General features: G+C 34.8%; 2 protein-coding genes across 3 annotated transcripts; one reads left to right on the plus strand and one right to left on the minus strand.

Moving 5' to 3' along the window:
* Positions 1–6,667: 6,667 nt before the first annotated feature.
* LOC131661634 (probable E3 ubiquitin-protein ligase XERICO) lies at positions 6,668–8,259 on the plus strand. 2 transcript variants are annotated; one of them, XM_058931239.1, is made up of 3 exons: positions 6,675–6,820; positions 7,009–7,112; positions 7,469–8,259. In XM_058931239.1, exon 3 carries the CDS (start codon positions 7,590–7,592, stop codon positions 8,040–8,042), a length of 453 nt encoding a protein of 150 aa, XP_058787222.1. In that variant the 5' UTR covers positions 6,675–6,820; positions 7,009–7,112; positions 7,469–7,589; the 3' UTR covers positions 8,043–8,259. The 2 variants fall into 2 exon arrangements, with proteins under 2 accessions (XP_058787221.1, XP_058787222.1); XM_058931238.1 differs by lacking the exon at positions 7,009–7,112 and having other exon boundaries at positions 6,668–6,820.
* A 1,111-nt stretch (positions 8,260–9,370) lies between these two features.
* On the minus strand, positions 9,371–18,828 carry LOC131661633 (uncharacterized). Its single transcript, XM_058931237.1, has 17 exons — positions 18,366–18,828; positions 17,783–18,291; positions 16,265–17,422; positions 15,359–15,661; positions 14,752–15,120; positions 14,591–14,662; positions 14,393–14,473; positions 14,055–14,089; positions 13,856–13,943; positions 13,624–13,773; positions 12,039–12,230; positions 11,868–11,947; positions 11,698–11,767; positions 11,511–11,612; positions 10,653–10,758; positions 10,231–10,318; positions 9,371–9,841 (listed from the first exon to the last, which is right to left on the minus strand). The coding sequence occupies exons 1-17, from the start codon at positions 18,709–18,711 to the stop codon at positions 9,655–9,657; spliced, it is 3,936 nt and encodes a 1,311-aa protein (XP_058787220.1). The 5' UTR covers positions 18,712–18,828; the 3' UTR covers positions 9,371–9,654.
* Between the last annotated feature and the right edge of the window lie 1,774 nt (positions 18,829–20,602).

The raw sequence follows: 20,602 nt of genomic DNA on the forward strand, positions 1-20,602 counted from the left end.
GGCAGGAGTTCAATGCGTCGACCTATGCTTTCTTTGCGTCGAGCTGCAGATTCTATTTTTGGCAGATTTTTGTAAAGGCCATAACTTTTGATCCGTAACTCCGTTTTATGCGCCGTTCGAAGCGTTAGAAAGCTAATGAGATTTTCTACATGATAGAGTAGGTTTTATTGGCATTTGTTTAATTTAATTATGATGTTAATTGAAAATAACATGTAATTATATATGTATGTTATGGATGAATCTTGTATGATCAATGTTCATGGATGCCTTATGAAATGTTAATACCATGAATTATGTAATTGATTGCTAAATGCTAATTGATGTGTGATATTGGATTGAATTTCATGTTGTGTAATGTTGTGCAAATTTGTAAAGATGTGATTATGTAGTTTAAGAGATAGAGAGATCGTCTTAAATGCATGAGTCTTGTTTTGTTGCACACGTACACAAGCATGAGTCTTTGAAAGTGGCAATGTTGGGTAATCTTGCGAAGGTTATTTACTTGTCCCAAACCTAACGAGTATGGGGTTTGAAGGCTTAACGAGTATGGGGCTTTGAGGTGATTATTTAGTCCGTAGAGAGTGACAATCGGCATGACCGGAAATGATAACGGAGGGATCCACATGCATATCGCATTGAGTCGCACTTGAGTCGCACGTGTCAGTGTGAAATGTTGTTGTTGGTGTGATTTATGTGATATGAATTGTGTGGAATTATGTTGGTGGATATGCATATATGTGGATTTATGATTCATTTGATGTGAATAATCGTTGTGTTACGAATGTGATATATGTGATTGAAACATATGTGATGTAGATGCGAATTTATATGTACTAATGATATATGTATATATGTGTGGATATGTGAATCATGTTTGATTGATGATGATACATGGGTAAGAGAAGTGATTACATGTATACTTGTAATATTAATGATACGATTCTAATGATGTAAATATATTTAATGATGTTTTGTGAGATGGGATAGAGATGAATATGTACATTTGGCGATATATGTTCATACTTGCAATACATCGGTGAATCTTATACATGTCTATATATTTGGAAAAACATGTATGTGTGATTATGTGATGATAACTTGTATATTTAGAATATGATTATGTTTAAAGACAATTGCTATTTCGTGAATATTGTCAAAAAGGATATGTACTTAGAATCCATATGTTGTTGAAATATGATTATGTACATTGTTTAGGAATCATGTATGATTATGTGGAATTGAATGAGCTAGGTTGTATGACATGAATATGTGAATCTTGATTAATCGTATATGATGCATGTTTATGTGAATAGTGATGAATTCTTGAAATGTATTCTTGTTGTGTTTTACATTTCCCATATTATGTTTACCTATAAGAAGTTGAATTCTCACCCTTCTGTTTGAATGTTACCCTTTGTTGGTAACGTGCAGGTTTCGTGGATAGCGATGCTTCAAAGGAGGCTTAGCTTAGGGATTAGATCTTTGTAAGGTGTCGTGACTAAGTAGTCACTTGTGCTCTGGTCATATGTAACACATGGGGTTGGGTTTATATTTTATGACTCGTTGTTATAAGATATTTGTTACTCGTATTGTATTTAGTATTTGAATACGTTATTTTGTTGATGAATGGCCTTGAGCCGAGATGTTGAGATATGGTGGATGATGTATGGGAATCATTCGTTTTGACCATTTATTTGATGAGATGATTATTCCACTGTGGTTTGCATGTTGTTTTAAATCTCGTGTTAGTTGGAAATGACCATTGCATGTTTAAAAATAAAATGTTTTGTTCTATTTTGAAATATGTGTAACGCCCTCATGAGATGCATGCTTCTTTACTCTGATTTACGCAAATATATGCCTTATTTGTTTAGTATAGAATTGGGGGTGTTACAATAGGTATCTCTCTACCTAGCTTATCACCACAATCACACACCCATTGTGGAAATCAGCATACATACAATCACCCGCAACCTAACAACGGACGTATAACCGTCATTATATGTGTTTCACCACCATTGTCATATGTGTTTTCCATAGTAGTGAGAGATTGTATTAAGTATAATGATACCCCCTCGAACGAGTATGTTTTTCTTACCGACAGTGGAGAACCTGAAAGATTAAAATAAGTTTTGGAGGATGAGAACAAAAAGGGGTGGATGAATGCCATGGAGGATGAAATGCAATCACTTCGAGAGAATAATACTTTTGAGTTAGTGAAGTTTCCAAAATGTAAGATAGCATTGAAGAATAAATGGGTTTATTAAGTTAAGCAAGATGAGTGTACTTATCAAAGAAGATTCAAGGCTCATTTGATGGTAAAAGGTTTTAAACAACGAGAAGGTGTTGATTTTGGCGAGATTTTTGCTCTGGTTGTGAAAATGAAATATATTCGAGTGGTTGTTGGGCTAGCCTCTAGTCTTGATTTAGAAACAAAGCAAATGAATATGAAGACGACCTTCCTTCACAGTGATATACATGAAGAAATTTATATGGAGCAACTAGACGGATTCCTAGAAAAGGGAAAAGAAGACTATGTTTGCAAATCGGTAAAAAAAGTCTTTATGGTTTGAAACAAACCCCTCACCAATGGTATCAAAATTTTAACTTGGTGATGATTGAACATGGGTACAATATGACCAAGGCCAATCATTGTGTGTTTTTCCGGAATTTCTCCGAAAGGTGATTTCATTATTCTCTTGATTTATGTGGATGATATGTTAATTTTTGGAAAAAATATTTCAAGAATTAAAGAGTTGAAGAATACTTTGAGTGAATCTTTTGCTATGAAGGATTTGGGAGAGGCTCAGAAAATTCTTGGTATTTAAATTGTTCGAGGTCGAAATGAGAAGAAGTTGTACTTGTCGCAAGAAAAGTATGTGGAGAAAGTCCTTCGACGTTTTAGTATGGATAAGGCTAAAGCGATGAGCATTCCACTTGCTTTTTATTTCAAGCTTAGTCATAAACTATGTCCATATACAAATGAAGAAAAGCTGGGTATGAAGAATATTTCATACCCGTCCGTTGTTGGTAGTTTGATGTATTCTATGGTTTGTACAAGACCCGATATTGCTCATGTCTTGGGAATGGTGAGTCATTATCTCTCAAATTTGGGAAAAGATCATTGGGAGACCATGAAGTGGGTGATGAGATATTTGTGTGGCTCGTCAAATTTGAAGTTAACCTTGGGAGGCAAGAAGCCTATGTTGGTTGGATATACATATTTGAATTTGGCGGGAAGCTTGGATGATCGAAAATCTACTTCGGGGTATATGGTGACTTTTATCGGGAGAGTCGGGGTTTGGCAATCAAAGTTGCAAAAGTGTATTGCATTCTCTACTATTGAGGTCAAGTTTATAGCCGTCGTAGAAGCGTCAAAAGAGTTGTTATGGTTGAGGAAATTTGCAATGGAACTTGGTGTAAAACAAGAAAAGTATATCTTGTTTTGTGATAATCAAAGTTTCATTCACTTATCGAAGAATTCCTCCTTTCAGTCGAGGTCGAAGCATAATGATGTTCGTTATCATTGGATTCATGACGCATTAGATTCCAAGTTGATGGAACTTGGTTTGAATATGTTGACAAAGGTGTTGTCTAGGGGAAGTTTGAGTTTTATCGTATGGAAGTTAGATTGGTATCACCCTCCAATTAGTCGGTCGGAGGAGTTTGTTGGGTTTTTCCCTCTTATTTGGAATGGACCAAATTGATGTGGGTTAGTGACCCATGTGTGTGTAAGCCTTTGTTGTTACCCAACAAAGAGAGTTAGGTTATTCATTCATGTTGTGAGAGAAACAACAAGAAAAGCTAGAGAGAAAATACTATTTCTGCAGCCCCTTTTCTGCACAAATCAGTTCCATAAAATAGGAGCTTGCGCAAAATCCAACAGTCGGATCGTCCTAAAATTTTGGCACTGTATTCATGACTCATATGATCAAATTTTGAATGTTAGAGATTGAATTCTGAGCTTTGTAAGTCAGTTTGTTGAGTCGATCTTTGAGGTCATAATTTGTTAGTGTTTTTGGGTTGTTTTGTCTCTCTTTGTTCTTGTTGTATTCTAAGATTGATTTTAGATATTGATGATGTTTATGTATGCCTCTAACTAGTGTTAGAGAGAACCTTGCTTGTGTACCCATTGTTGATTATAGTGAAGATTTTAAGTGGCCTATGGGTCCTGTGGTTTTTTACTCCTAGTTAACGGAGGTTTTTCCACGCTAAAATTATGTTGTGTTGTTTGGTGTGTTTTTTTGTTGATTGTCTCTAAGTTGCATTTTATATTTGAGAGAGTTTGTCTAGTTGGATTATTCTGTTGCATTTGTGATTTCCTCTCAACACTCATATCACTACAAAACCTTTTCATTTTCTTCCTAATTGGTTTTCAATTTCATTTATAAAATTTTTAAACATATCAATTTCATTCACAAAAATACCATTCTTAGTGTTGGTGTACATCTATCCCAATGCACTAACTAAACCTTGCCTTATTTAGAAGAAACCCTGGAACAAGATTCTTTCTAATCTTAGAAGCATGCATGACATCCTTCAAAAGTATATTCTTATCAGAGTTGGACTTCAGCTCCACTTCTTCAATACTAACAACATTGGTGGTGTGGGCAACTCTCAACAACACTTTCTTATTTTTCACCATTTTTGTATGTTTTTAACATTGCATGATCATAACTGACATGATAAGAGGAAACAGTGTATATCCACCAACCATCATATCCATTAACAGTGTTGATATCAGTGATCGTAGCAATAAATTGTTCATCATTCAAGTTAACAGGTGCATTAGTGGAAGCATCAGGTTTTGACCTGCTTCTACATCTTTTAGCCATATGAACTGATTTTCCAAAATTGAAATAGGAAAAAATACCAGCGTCATTTATTTAAGGTGGTGATTGTTACCTGGATATTAGAGAAATTAGGGCCCTTGAAAGGTTCTCCTTCATAATTTAGTTCACAATATTGCGGCTCTGATTCTTTAATGGTTTGCCATATGGCTTTAGAACCGTATCGAATTTTTTGTTGTTGTTTGAAATAAACAAGAAATTTTCTTTTTGATCTTGTCCTTAAGATTCATCTTCAATTTGAAAGCGAATAATTAGACTCTCAATTGAAATTTATTTTGTTTTGTGGCAAAACAAATTTTTAAAATCTTTCAAACTAGAGGCATTTTGTCAGTAATAAAAACAATTTAAAATTGTTCATCTAAAGACATGCCGTCGTTGACAATCTCTTGAGCAATATATTAAGTTCGTGACATTAAGCCTCCACGCCCTTTCATCTACCGTCTGATATTTCAAGTAGCGGCTAATACCATACTTCTTTTCTCCGACCTTTTTAATATCATACTTCTTTTTAAGAGATTCTCAAACTTGTTTTGCAATATCACTATTATTGTATTAATCATACAGATTGTCTTCGAGTCCACTCAGAATATGATTTTTGTAGAGATAATCATTCTCTTTCCTTAAGTTAATTTCTTTCCTAAGTTGTAAATCCCTTTTTTTAATTTGTGTCGTATATTCAGATTCATTAGAATTAATTGTTCCAATTGAGCCCATAAATTTCTGAATGTTAGTTTGCTTGTTTTTTCTAGAAGGAAAATAACAATTTTATCAGTCAAAACATTGGCAACCTTTTTTAAGGTTAAGAAAAATCACGTTTTTGTTGCCCGTGTTTGAAGTAACTTTTCTCAAACTTGAACGGTTTGTCAGATACAATAGTAGAAGTATAAATAATTTCTTTGGTATTCATAACGATGAGAAAACATCTTAAAATTTTTGTTTTGCGGTTTTGAAAGAAAAAAATCTATGTGAAGAAATTACTGGGTCGAGTCTCGGACTAGGTCGCTTTTATTAAGACGTTTTGCGACACTACCCAAAATTATGCAATTTAGACGATCAACCACGACTTCTCAAGGACAAAACAAATTAGTTCTATATTGTATGATTATCACTTGCACGGTAGATAATCGACTTAGAAATACACCTTATATGGTACAAAATCACTCTTAACAATTTGTCAAACAATAAGATATTCAAATAATTGTTCAAAGAGAATTCAATAATGATTGTTTGATCACTCAAAATAATTTTTCAAATAATTCTCAGAAGAGAATTTAACAATGGTCGTTTGACCATTCTAAATAATTTTTCGAACGGGAAGAAATTCAAATTATTCTCCAAAGAGAATTAAAAAAATACTCTGAAAATTTAATGAGTAGAAAAAAAAGTGAAGAAAGTAAAGTTCAACAATTCAAATATACATAATAAAGAGTGAGGAAGGAAAAAATCAAAAACTATTTTTGATGTATTTTAAAATGAAATTTCTTATATAATCAAATAAGCAAGTTAGATATCACATTTAAATAGTGTGGGACACCTAGTTCTTCTAATTAACAAGCAAAAACACACACATATGTTTTCAAATTCAGTATTGTCATGTTACAATACAATACTTATCAATGAGTATTTTGGTAATATAAAATAATAGAAAAGAAATAAAAATAAAAATAAAAAAAAAAAAGCAAAGCAAAGAAAAGGATAGTAGTAGATGATGTAGAAAAACAACAAGAAAAAGAAGTAACTATGGTTAATGACCTTTTGTCCGGAAATCAAGGAAGTTGTAACCATGGTTAACAATAAAGAATCAACCCCAAGCTACTAGTGTTAAGTGGGGCATCGCATTCCTCTATAAAGCAAAAGAGAAAAGGTTCAAAGAAATAATCAAACAACTCCAATATCACAAGCTCAACCTATCAACCAATTCTTCCAGTTCAATCCATGACCCACATCACAAATCCCCAAATCCTTTCTTTGTAAGTCTCAAAGTTTCCATTTTTTTCTTCTTAACTATTCTGGGTCTTTCCAATTTTTTTTTCCTTTCTCATAGCTTCCATGAAATGGTAGATCCTAAGTTAGTTTCTTTCTATGATTCATTTAACTTTTACTTTGATCATTAGAATTTTGAACCCTACTTTGCTACTTAAAGTTTTGTTTTTTATAGGTTTTGCTGATGAAGAAGCCACCCTCAATGCTTGCTTAATTTGTAATCTGTAAACTCGTCAAATTATAAGCTAATTGGGTTTTCAAAGATTGTTGCTTTTCACTGTATGGTTTTGATTTGTTTCCATAAATTCCCTTTGTTATTATGTTTTTTAACCTAATTCTTATAGATTGTGGGGATTGGTTTTCTAGTTCATGCTTTTGGAGTGACAAGTTTTCATTCTGCATATCAATTTAAATTTCCCCTTCCATTTTCAATGTGATTTTATTCCTATGGCTATTTCCATGTACAATTCAGATATTTTTCATGTAATTATTTAGTTAGTTAGACTTTTAGCCTACTCTATTATTTCAGGCAATTCAATCAATTTGGTTGATTAGACATCACAACACCTTATTTGTTTTCTTTCAATTTTATTGCAGTTGTGATATTCAAGTATACCCTTTTGATGTTTTTGCAGGTAAGTTATCAACAAGACCAAAAGAGTTTCCATTGATCAACTTTGCTCCAAAGATACACTATTTCCTTATTTGGTGCATCATAAAGTGTATCACTATTTAAGTGATTTTTTTTAAGTCAAAATGGGCCTATCAAGTCTTCCAGCACCATCTGAAGGAGTGTTGTGCATAATACTAGTAAACACTGCCATGTCAATATCCATATTCAAAGGGATTATTAAAACTATCCTCCATATAATTGGTATCATTGCTTCACCACCATCATCATCCTCAACTTCAGATGATTCATTTGAGTTCCATCTCAGTCCTTCAGATGATTTCATTGAAGAGTTCAGAAGCATGACACCAACACTTAGGTTTGAGAGTGTGTGCAGTAGCTGCAAAGAGCCTGAACATGATTGTTCAGTGTGTCTCACTCAATTTGAACCAGAATCTGAGATAAACTACTGTTTATCTTGTGGACATCTTTTCCATAAAGTTTGTTTGGAGAAGTGGTTGGACTATTGGAACATTACATGTCCACTTTGTAGGACTCCTTTGATTCCTGAAGATGATGCTGCATCTTGCTTTTCATGAGCAATGATTAAAGTATGCACAAGCTTCTTCATGTACAGTGTATATATTTGTGACAATTTTGATGTTACTATGTATGTGACTTTCTTTTTAGCCTTCTTAGTGCTTTGCCTTTTATGATGTAGAGTTAGTGGAGGGTTTTGTTTTGTTTACTCTGTTTTTTTTTTCTTTCTCTGTATCTGATGTTGCCATATAAAGACCAGTATATACTTTTTGGTTATTTGTGTTTTGTCCATAATGTCCTCCTTGTTGGGAACTATAAGATATTTTAGAAGCCTTTTCTGTTTTGGAACACTTTATGATTATAATGAAGCATGTGATGAGTTAGGCTATAAAACTTTAGGTATTAGAAGATTTTAAGATATTTTGCTACATAATGTTTGTTTGGAACAATGGTGAGTTTGAGCAGATTTCTGCAACTCTGCAAAATTTACTGGTAAATCTAACAAGAACATAATCTGTATAGAAGGTCCAAACCTTATATAACAAAAGAGAAGAGAAGAAATTAAAAGGGAATTGAATAGTATATGCTTTCAGCTTCTGATCTGCATTAAAAAATTTATGTTTTTTTCAGGTACAATTTTTATGATGTTTATTATGTTATAATGTTTGCTTTTTCTATGTAATATATTGAACAAATAAAGGTTAGTACCATGGTGCCACAGTGGAATTTAGTTGCATTATAATAAGAAAAAGAAATTTTTCCTTATTTATGATGAATAATTTGCTATGAATTTGAACAGCATCTCTTTGTGATTCTTGGGGTGGTGTACTATGTTCAGACAACTAGCCTGTCTATTTGTCTGATGTTGACACGGATAAGGATGGCCGTGATGCTATAACAGCTTTTTTGACCAGTTATGACTCAATTGATTCTTATTTATATTACACTAAATAACAAAATATCTAAGAGTTCGTAATTGATTGGGTTTGAGCTCAAAAGTGTCATTAAGTCTAAACCATAGTTGAATTTGTTTATAAACTATATTTACACTCAGTTTCTGAATTATTCTACTATTCAAAAGTTTAAAACATTTAACATGATGGTGGAACACTTAAAAAATGATCTTTAGGAGGCACTGTTGGAGATAGCATCACTTTTAGAAAACTCAAAATTGAACTTGAGCGTAACATCTAGTAGCTTAAATGTAAAACAATATTTTAATCATCTTCTAAATATGTATTTAAATCTTTGTAAAATAAAAGTACTCAATAAAAATACTTTACAAAGTATGTCTTTTAAATATCACACCAATCTTTTAAATCAACCTTCTAAACTCAATTATGCCCACAAGAAATATACACAGATATTCATCTTCTGATCATGCATCTAACATTTTGAATCATCTTCTGATAACCAAATATTAGAGTTGAATAATACAACAAGATAATTATAGGTTGAAAAGCTTACAAAATGCCACAAAGAATTTCATATCTCAAAAAAACTGAATTCTTTTATGGCAGCACTAATCATTGGAAAATTGGTGAATGGTTTTGATGCTGCATGACAACTACTCGTCACAAGATGTGAAAATATACAAGATAAAGCTCTAATGAACAATCCACCAAAAATTGACAACATCTGAAGGCAATTAATTACACAGGATCATATGCCTCAGGTGGAACCCCGAACTACCTGGGAAATACGCCTACAAAGCCTAATGATTCTTGAATACCCCGGATCCACGCTCTCAGCTGCAGTTCTTATTTCATTGACAAGCAACGAAGGAAGAGCCTTTTCCTCCCGACTAGCTGCAGAATCATATATTTGAGATGGAAGAACCTCTGCAGGATAGGCTCCGCTGCTCAAACCATTTGTTAAATCAGTGCCTTTAATTACAAGTTACAAATACCAAGAAAAATAGACCTCATGCAGGGATAGCACCACATTTAAGAGGTTGGGGGAAGAGAAGAGGACTTATGAAGAGGAAGAGTGGGATGATTTTTACTTTTAGATGATGAGCATAAGACAAAAAAGTTGTCTCCTATTTCATTAGTAACAAAATTCAAGATTTATGGCTTGTGTATTATCTTGTTCCATGATTATTTCCAAATCAAACATAGAATAAATAAATTATTTGTAAAAAGATAATTTTTCAGCAAAGCAAAGACATACTTAGTAACAAAGAATTAACCATGCAGCGGAAAAATAAATAAATAAAGGTTAACGTTAAAAAATTTGTAGGTTTACCATTTTAAGCATGTCATGTCGAGAATCACTTGCACCTTCTTACCACCAAGGAAGTCAATGAAAGATAGCTGCAAATCAAGTTGATGAACTGCAAAACCATAATGAAATAGACAGTATGAACTACCTGTTTGATCTAAAGTCAGAAAATGGCAATTAATTACGGAAGGATTTTCTGCAGATAAAAGGTTCATATTATAATTTTGAAAAATTAAATTGGGCTGGATCGGCCATTTTGATGAGAAAAGGCTAGTTTGATGGGATAGCCGATGAACTAGTCAAGTACCCTGTCTGTTCAATCTCAAAAGACTGACTGATCACAAAACCAGTGAGAACAGGTCAATGGTTCATTTACAGTCCCCGTCTGATGTTTATAACATTAGCACATAGTATAATATTTAAGAGTAGAGATGAAATTTGCTAACCTGACTGAGAATTGAATTTAGCCTGGACCAAATTTACAATCTCTATCCGAGCCAACTGAACCTCCTCAAACACATCTAGCAAGTTACTTAGAAGTGAACCGGTAATCTACATAAATTAGCCCGTCAGGTACAGCACACTAGGAGGTTGTAAAATAACTTTGAGCCCAAGAAATAGAAAGCAAAAGGATAATAGAAAAGGTTACTTAAGATAGTGTCATGGAAATTTAGGTGGGCAGGTAGATACAAAATATCCTTTGGATGGGAAGATATAGAACCATGCTACATTTCTATACTATAGTATTAGATGCCTGTGTTCATCATACATACATGAGTAAACCCTATAAGAATATATAAGAAATATATCATAATATCATTTAAAAATATCGATGATTTTTCAGGACTATTGTCATCTTTCATTAATTATTACACAAGTATTTTCCTCATTAATATTGGCAACAGAAGTGTATTATTGAAAACTGAAGCAGAAATGGAGAATAGGAGGGTTTCCCCTTCACAATACTTCACAAATGGTTTCTCGTTTTACATGAAACTATAAAATTTCATGAATGATTTCCTCAATCCTTCTAATCCCTAATGTATTTAACAAATCTGAATAGTCCTCCTTATATGCTTCCCTGAAACTAGATTTTCTTAACTCTCATAAATCACACCATTTTGTACCATTAGTTTAAATTTTTTAGTCGATATCATGTAGATTTTGAAAATAGGTCAGGAGCCCCCTCACTGTAACTAATAATCTAATGAATATGGTAATCTCCTCTAAAAATAAAGGAAATGTGAAATAAGAAATTAAACAAACTTGCTACAACAAAATAAGCACAAGAAACAGTTACTTACTTGTGTTTCTTGGGCCATACTGATTCGACCTGAGCATTTGCTAGTGGTAAGTGGATTTAAAGCAAACAGAAATGCAGAGAAAGCATCCATATTCGGATAGGTCTGAAAAATGAATGTATCATATTAGAAAACCGTAAGGTGAGTATTGAAATATAAAAACAAAACAGAAAATTACCAGTCAAATTACCTTTCCAATATTCACATCATTCAAGCTATTTGATACTATAATGCTTGATAGACCAGCATTTACTGTGAACCTACATTCCATCAAAGTAAATAGGCACTTGCATATTCAGTAATGTTACAAAAGATACACTTAGCTCCAATCCTTAAAACAAGAAACAAATCAAAGTTAACCTTTGGATGATATATCCACGATAGTTGAGAGTAATTAGGTGATGATCATCCTTACGCTCAAAATCTTCAATATCCCACAACTGGGTAACAAATAGTAGAAACAAAGTTGTCTGTCAGAAAATGAAACCTTATCTTGTACATAGATAAGAACCATATATAAAGTCGAACAACCTTCAATTTCTGGAAAACCAACTTATAAGACATTCTCTTTTCCAAATAATCAGGAACAGATTTGAGGATGTCGGTACTGCTTTGATTCCCTTCCATCTTGCAGTGACTGTAAAAGAATTCACTTAAAGATTTTGCTTTCTGATCCAAACTTTCAAGCTCCTGCCTCATTTCCATTCCCTTTTGGTAAGAAACCTGACATTGACCAATAAAATATTGCCAATTAAAATCCATTGGACGACATACATTGGCTTGAAGGATCATTTTAAATTATTAGTGAAATCAAGTTTTAAGGATCATTTTGAAAGTTAATTTATGAAATAGAGAATATTCCTTCATGTCAGTCATTTTGAATCAGACAATTTAGCCCCTAAAATTATCTACGAGGAACTAATATGACTGTGAGTCTTAAAATCAGGGATCATTTTGAGACTGAATTTCAAGGCATTAGTTGACAGCACCCTACAACTATAGGGACTAAATTGCTGATTCACTGAAACAATTATTCCCTCTGTCCCTAATCTTTCGCCCTTTTAGGTTTTTATTTTTGTCCCAAAGTTTTGGTTCTTTTAGGAAACCAAGATACAGCTAATGATATTTTTCCTTTTGTACTGTTACAAAAACCAAAAACATGCATTAAACGAATTTTAGTTTTACTTCATGAATTAAGGGTAAAATGGCGTAAACTTATCTAACATTATTTTTTCTTAATGTGTGTCCAAAACTTAAAGGGTCAAAGATTAGGGACGGAGGGAGTAATAATTACAAAATTAGAACAATTAGTTGGTATATTCACTAAGGCACTCGATAGGAATAACTACTAAGGTGAGGTAATTTTGTAACAAGTTGAGCATGATTAACATCTTCGCACCAACTTAGAGGAATGTTGAGAGTTGAGTATTATTATGCACATGATTAATGTGCAGCACACATACTTTGACTCTTAAGTTTTACTATTGTGAGTGCAAATGCTGTTATAGCGGCTGCTACAGCCCTTATAGCTGAATATGCATAGCAGTGTGGTTTTTGTGGCAGATTCATCAAAATGTTCGATATAATAGCGCAATAGCACCGCTGTTTACGCTATTCGGCAACTGATCACCAATCGAGGTAACAACTTATCAATATTGTATTAATGAGAGTTTGATATGGTAACCCTTTTGCAGATCTGAGCTCCAAGATTCCATTAACAACAAAAATTCAGACACGTTGTGGTTGGAGAGTTCTGTATGCAAGTATATTTCATTATAGATTGTCATGTTGGATGGCAAGGGAATTGAAGTGCGAGGAGAGAGAATGTGGCTTTTTCATTTTTCAAGTACCCTTAAGTTAAAATTGCTTTAAATATAATGTCTCGTCTTTTGTCCAAAAATAAAAATAGGCAGAGATCGCTAACCCCCTCCTGTTGTGAAATCAGATCAAGAAAAAGCAGTAACCTAAACTCAGTGTAATTCTCTCTTCAAAGTATTTCCGATAACAATACAAGGTTTAGAAGATCAGTTATGATTTTGACATGGAAAGTGTATCATGACAATTTTAAGGCTATTAGTATTATCACAAGGTCATTTTTGAAAAAACACAATCATACCTGACATGTTCCTTGGGAATTAAAAAGTCTTGTACTGATATGACTATCATCAGCTTGAATGTCAACAGGTCCACTCTTAGCAGAACATAGCATTGAATTTTTTATCATCTGAGTCTCTTGAAGCCCAGAACTCAGCTGTTGTGCCTTTTTCTGTGAATAACGACAGTGTGTATCACCAATAGTAACTAGTAAGTGCTGCTAAATACTAATACTAATGTACAAGAGAGGATACCAGTAATCTGTCACGCTTAACATTCATTAATTGTAGCTTGGCCCTCTCATAGGCAACATTAAAAAGCAACATTTTCACTTCCACAACTCTACAAAAGAAATACTCAACATTATCAAGCATTAATGAAAAATCAAATCATAAATTTGTGTATGAAACAACATAATACACATAGTGACTTGGTCAAAGAGCATATACATACCTTTTGTGCCGGGTATTTTGAGGGTCCGCAAATTTCTTTGGAAAGAAAAAGAAGAATCATGTCAATAAGAAACATGAAATTCTAAACAGAGTCAAGTTTGATTTTGAGAAAAATATTTGTTTTCATTTCTTGCTTTCACTTTTAATTACAAAACTAAAGCACTGTTTTCATTTTCAGATGTCAGTATAGGAAACAGACAATGTTGTCTCAAAGGAAACAGTCTTTTAGATATTGTCTTTAGAGGAAGTAATATGTACTAATCATTACAAAATATAAGCTTCTTCGCGATATAATATAACTAGCGGAGTGCACTAAATTTGATTATCTAATCTACACACCTGAGAATGAATTTCAGAAGAAAGAATATCCCATTTCTTAACTTTCTGGAGATTAACCAAAATATCCTCCAGCATGCCAATCTAATAATTGAGAGCCAAAACTGTATAAATAGCTATGATAAAAAGTAAGCAACAAATTCCACAATTTTCTTTGAATGCTATTATTTTATACTTTTACTACCATATATTAGAGCATACCGATCTCAAATTTAGCTTATCAAACAACGGAGAAAGCAACTGTTTTGTGCTGGTTGAGAATCTTTGTAGAATCTACAAGATAATTGAAAAGCAATGAATTAAGAGACCCAATAAAACAATTAAGTTCTAACTAATTATTAATAGAAAGCAGTAAACCATACTTGGTACCAATCATTCCACTTCTGATCTCCAAACTTTTCTCTTTCACTTCTCATAATACTTGTTTGCTCCAAAACAAATGGTAGATCTCCATTGCAACGCATATGAACCTCTGGAGTTCTGTCAATCCTCCCTATCTTATCTATATTGTCTCCATCACTTAATATGACACCCTTCCTCTTTTTCCCAGAAGAAACCTCAATACCAGTATTCATAAGAGGACTCTGGGAAACTTGGAATGCCGGATGGTGGTTGTTATTAAAACCAACACCATGTCCATCAGAATTATACCTCTGAGACAGATCTCGGATATCACTGGGAGGCTTTTGCAGGGAGGGCAACACAGCTGTTGCTTCTCGGATAGCATAGAACTGACATGCTCAACATCATAAAAGAAAAATTAGTCTTCCACTGGATGTGATGTTTTGACCTCTGTGGAAACACACCTTTACCCAACATAATACGTTTTTGCAACAATCAAATTTTAATTTTGTAAACAAACATTACCATGACAATATTTACTTGTCTAGACAAAATAGAGAAAAATGAAGGTTTGCAAATTTTAATGATTAGAAAAACTTGACTTTGCCGAAATATAATTATACTTACGGAAGAAGCCTTTCCTTTTTGTCTATTGTCTCCATTACTTAATATCTCAGAAGCTTCCCTTTTTCCCCCAGAAGAAACCTCGATACCAGTTTTGGTAAGAAGACTCTGAGGTGCTTGGAGTGTCGGATGGTGGTTGTTATCAAGATCAACACCATGCCCATCAGAATCAATCCTGTGAGACAGGTCATGGGTATCACTGGGAGTCTCTTGCGGGGAGGGCAACACAGTTGTTGCTGCTTTAATAGGGCTGCTTAGATTTAGAAATCTTTTAGGACTCCTGCCCGGTTTTCCCTTTAATGCCCCCTAAATCATCCAAGCATCAAATCAGGTTAAATCAATAACAATTCAGAAGCATGGAACTAGCATGTTCAACATCATAAAATAAGAATTAGTCTTCCACTGGAGGTAATGTTTTGAACTCTGAAGACACACCTTTAATAATACGTTTTTGCAACTGTTGAAATGTTAATTTTGTAAACAAACATAACCATGACAATTTTTACTTGTTTAGACAAAATAGGAAAAACTGAAGTAGGATTTACAATTTTAATGATTAGAAAAATTTGACTCTGTTGAAATATCACAACCATAAAAAGTGGGGGTGTTGTACTTAAGGAGATAGATTAAATATCTAAATAAAAATGTATCAATTAATCATCTATGTTTGTTTTAATTGACTCTGAAAACCGTGCATAGAGAACAAACCAATAAAGGAGAAGAACTAAATATCCATATTTGGAATCAAACTTGAACATTCCTTTTCTATCATTTTAACAAATGATTCTAAATGCTCCTCAAAGTAATACGGATGTGCAAAGGTTTCAGATACATTTTCTTTTTAACTTGCATGAATACTAAACAAAAACTAGTCACTTTCTTTAATTTTACTTTAATAAATTTGCTAACCTGTGCATCCTCAAAAGATGAGCTAGGTTGTTCGTTGTTTCCAACACCAGACAAATCTAATTTTTTGGCTACAGCCCGTCTGTCATATTCAATGGTTTGTCCCAAACCACTATTAACATATTCATTCTGCATTTCCATTTGCTTCAACTCACCATGGTGATTACTTTGACATTCTACAAATGGCGATAAGGCATGGTCAAATGATTTTACAGGGGAAGAAAAAGGTTTGGCATGCGTAGCAGTTAGAATTTCATTTTTTCTTTTTTCAGCTGTGCTGTCAGCCATGTCAAAATCTGCCACTCTTGTTATGTGAGTCTTAAGCAAGAGAGAAGCACCAGTATCAACAGGCTTGAGATTTTTATTATTGTCAGAAACATTTGTTGAAACCAAACAATTTTTTTCTTCATCCTTTTTGGTGGCCACAGTTTCATAATCCGTTTTGGTGACCACAGTTTCTTCATCCATTTTGGTGGCCACAGTTTCTGTATCTTGGCTCAACTCGCTAATATTTATCAAAGAATCAACAAAATCATCATCGGTAGTGATCAAACGTTGATGCATGTTATTCTCCAAAGTTAAACTAAATGGCTGTTCTTCCAAAGGAGCAGTAAGAGTTCCAACCTGCTTGTTTTCAAAATCTCTTTCACTAAAGAAAGAAGTCCCTGGAGAGTAATTTGAAAACCTGTCTTTCAATTTGTCAATTCCGTCTTTGAGAGTAGATGTGTTGGGAGTAGTCATAGGAGTTTTCAACTTTGAAATGCTTTTACGTATGGACGACAAAGTTACACTTGCGGCATGTACCTCAGGCACAGGCAAACCAGATTCCTCAAAGGGGGGAGTTATATCTCCAGTACATCTGAATGAACCAGGAGAACCCATAAATACTAGTTTATTTGCAGAATGTGACAATGGTGTAAGCTCGTGTACGGGATGACTTCCAGTAACTCGATCAGACTTATGATTAGTGTCAGTTCCTTGTCCCCTGTCTTTAGAATTACTCTCATTTACAGGGACTTCGCCAAAATCCCGTTCATACTTAGCAGCCAAATCAAACTTATCACCTTCATCCATCTTTGGTGGGGTTCCTCTATTAGCCTTAGCAGAGTCCAATGGTTTACAAATTAAAGGAGTTGCATCATTGACAAACTCCTTAGTATTCTGAAAAAACAAATATCACTTATCAATTACTACTACCATGCATTTTCACAAGTCAACAGATGTAATAGCATGCATAAGGATAGCCGCAGCAGCCACAGTAGTATCATCATAAACCCAACTACAACTTGACATATTACTATAACTATCAGCAACTAACTAAAAAGTAAAGACCCTAACATGGGAAAAAAATAAACTTCGAAGGAAACAATTCAACTGGGTGAACGGACAACAGTCAACAAGAATAATAAAACCCAAATTGATTCTAGTCCAAAAGAAGGCAAGATCTTTAATTCCAAAATCTTCGGCTTTGGAATGGAGTAAATACCATGAAAGAGAAAGAATGTTTAAAAGACTATCAACCTTGGTTGAAGACTCAGAAGTAGAAGCAACTGCAGTATCATGAGTGATTTGATGAGCAGGAGAATTAACTGAGCATTCCAAGTTGGGTAAAACCCCAGTATCATTTGCAATTGGTGAATGTGTGGCTTTTGAACCCACATCCAAATCCTTGCTTCCATATGACAAAATTGCAACCAACCCAGGAGAGAGTCTTGCATAATCATAAGTTTCTGATTGTCCCACTATGCTCATGTAATCTGAGTCCCCACTGCCGCTCCTCAACACTGGAGACTGAGGTGCTTTCTTTTTACCATCAGTCAATTCCATGTAACTACCCGAAGCGTCGGGTGTAGTCATGCTCGCATCAAACCTAGTCGGCGTCTTGAGATCCCCGGAATCCGATCGGGCGAGACTCCGGTAATGCATGGAAAAGGCTGTTGAATCCATCGTGATGTCGTCTGAGACACCCGAGTCCGATAACCGTCCCGGTTTGATGAAATCAGTAGACACGGGACCGCGGAATTCGTCATCTGCAAAATGAATTTGTGAGTAATTTGAAACTAAGAATTAAACAGTTAGTTAGCTACATGAGATTAGGGCTCACCGTCTGTATCATCATCGTCGAGGTTAGTGCTGCTGCCGCCGGGAGAAGGGGAGCCGATTGGTTGCAGGAAAGAGTTCCTGTGATCAACGGGTTCGGCGGCGTCCTCGTTGGGGTTTCGGTTGCGTTCGGGGTCTTCGTCGTCGCTGTCTCCACCGAGTTCGCGGAAGAGACCTAGATTTGAGGGAGGGGCTTCGGAAGAGGAGGTGGAGTGGTCATCATCGGGACGGAAGATATGGACGGAGGTGATTTCATTGTCGGCGAAGCTGACGCGGCGTGCTCTTTTCCGGTGGAAAGCGACTGTTTCTTCTTCGGTTTCGGTGTTGTTGGAAGGTTCCGTGGAAGCCATTGTAGCTATCTTTGTTCTCCTTCTCTTTTCTCGTCAGTGAGTGTGGAAAATGGTGGATGAAAATTTTGTGCGGGAAAATGGTTTTACTAATGCCCCTTGTTGGTTTCAAAAAGAACTCCCCAGGTACCGTTGTGTTTGGTTTAGAAAGTCCTTTTATCTAAGTATATGTATCTCAAATTTTGTTAAAAAAAAATTAAAATTGGGTTAAATATTTTCATTTTTTGTTTTTTTTTTTTTAAAATTTGTTTAAGAATCGTCTCTTTAAAAATATACTCAGAGCATGTAAATGATTTGTCTTTTGTCTTTTTCTAGTAGACTCTTTAGTTTTATGTTATTCATTTATCTTATTTAGTTCAATGTCATCTTAATTATGAGAACAAGAACCTTAAACGGGTTGGGAAATCTCCTTCAAGATTATGACTTTCTTTGGAGAGGATTTGACATAAGGCTCAAACACCTTTGGTCTACATACTTAACTCACTTTTGCGATTCCGATACGGCTTAAACATCTTACATGTCCTAATGTGTATCCGATATCGACTTAATGCGTTTATGCGTTTCTGATACGACTTAAAGCACGTTCAATGTCCAACTGCGTTTCAGATACAGAGTTAACGCAATTTTGCGATTATGATATGGCACAAATGCACACCTCACATCGGAGGCTTATTGAACGCAATTTTGTGTAGTTGGCGCACCCCCTAGATCTAGCCAATCCTAAGGCGTGTGTGGTGGAGCCCGATGACGTCCTGTATGACGCTGAGAACAATTCAAAATACGATTACATTACATCCACTTCGTCGATCACGGGCATTACCCGAGAAGCACGAACAATTCACTAAATGTGACATATGTATATTCAAAGCAATACAAAACTATTACAACAAACGCTGAATACAATAATCTAATATAGTAAACAAAAAGGATAACAAACATCAGTCGGTACAACAAGTTGCAAAAATACAAAAAAAATTCCATAGGCATTTCTGCCATCTTATTGCAATCAAATACGCTGCTTCTTTCATAAAGCGGGGCAACAAAGGATCTCACGCCCACAACAAATATTCAACCATCACCGACGGACATCGGTGGTCCAACGTAAATTCTAAAAGTAAATGAAAATCTTGCAGGTAAAGAGAGCAAACACGGAGCTATAACACATCATGGATAACGACAATGATAAAAGCAAAGGTCGGCATGAAGCTCTAAAGCTAACAATACTTAAAATGTCAAGTTAAAATACTTTATTAAATATCCAACATTGTTACACCTAATGGACAAAATCCTGGTAATCATTGCAAGAAATAAATAACACAATGCAAAAAGAAAATCAAGCTAAAGCTTTTGAAGTGGAGGCATCACGACCATCTCCGTCATTCACCCCAAAAGCGGAATCAAACAGATCCAATGCCTCAGCAGAAATTACAGCACCAGGGAAAAACTTCTTTGCCTGCTTCAACACCCGATCTCAGACTCCAAGCACATCCTGCACACTCCTCCGAAGAGAATCATGAAACACCCACCTCAGACCAGCCATTTCACCTTGGACGACTTTTAATGCCTCGCTTGTCTGGACGGATGTTTTCCAGTGCTCCTCCACTTGACGAGCCTTTTCCTCAGCATAGTCAAAAGCTTTACACCGGTCTTATGCATCTTTGAGGGTGTTTCCCAACTCGGCCATAAGAGTTGCCAAGGAAGAAGGAGAACCATGTATTCTCACTACCTCTTACAAAAAGTGAGTAACTCTAACTTCCTCCCGCAGCGTAAGCTCATAAACCATTTATATCATATCCTCCTCAGGGAGATTCTGGATGAAGGATAAATATGATTCCGCGACAATAGCAATAACCTCCTCACTTTTCAGGTGTGCATGGAAGCTAGGAAGAGAGAA

This window comes from Vicia villosa, linkage group LG3 (genome assembly GCF_029867415.1).
Source record: "Vicia villosa cultivar HV-30 ecotype Madison, WI linkage group LG3, Vvil1.0, whole genome shotgun sequence".
Taxonomy (NCBI): domain Eukaryota; kingdom Viridiplantae; phylum Streptophyta; class Magnoliopsida; order Fabales; family Fabaceae; genus Vicia; species Vicia villosa.

Coding starts and splice junctions, on each gene's coding strand:
- LOC131661634 (XM_058931238.1), top strand. CDS start 7,590: ATGGGCCTATCAAGTCTTCCAGCACCATCTGAAGGAGTGTTGTGCATA.
- LOC131661633 (XM_058931237.1), bottom strand. CDS start 18,711: ATGGCTTCCACGGAACCTTCCAACAACACCGAAACCGAAGAAGAAACA. Junction 18,292..18,365: donor CGACGATGATGATACAGACG/GTGAGCCCTAAT, acceptor TTCATTTTGCAG/ATGACGAATTCCGCGGTCCC. Junction 14,090..14,392: donor CTTCTGAAATTCATTCTCAG/GTGTGTAGATTA, acceptor TTCTTTCCAAAG/AAATTTGCGGACCCTCAAAA.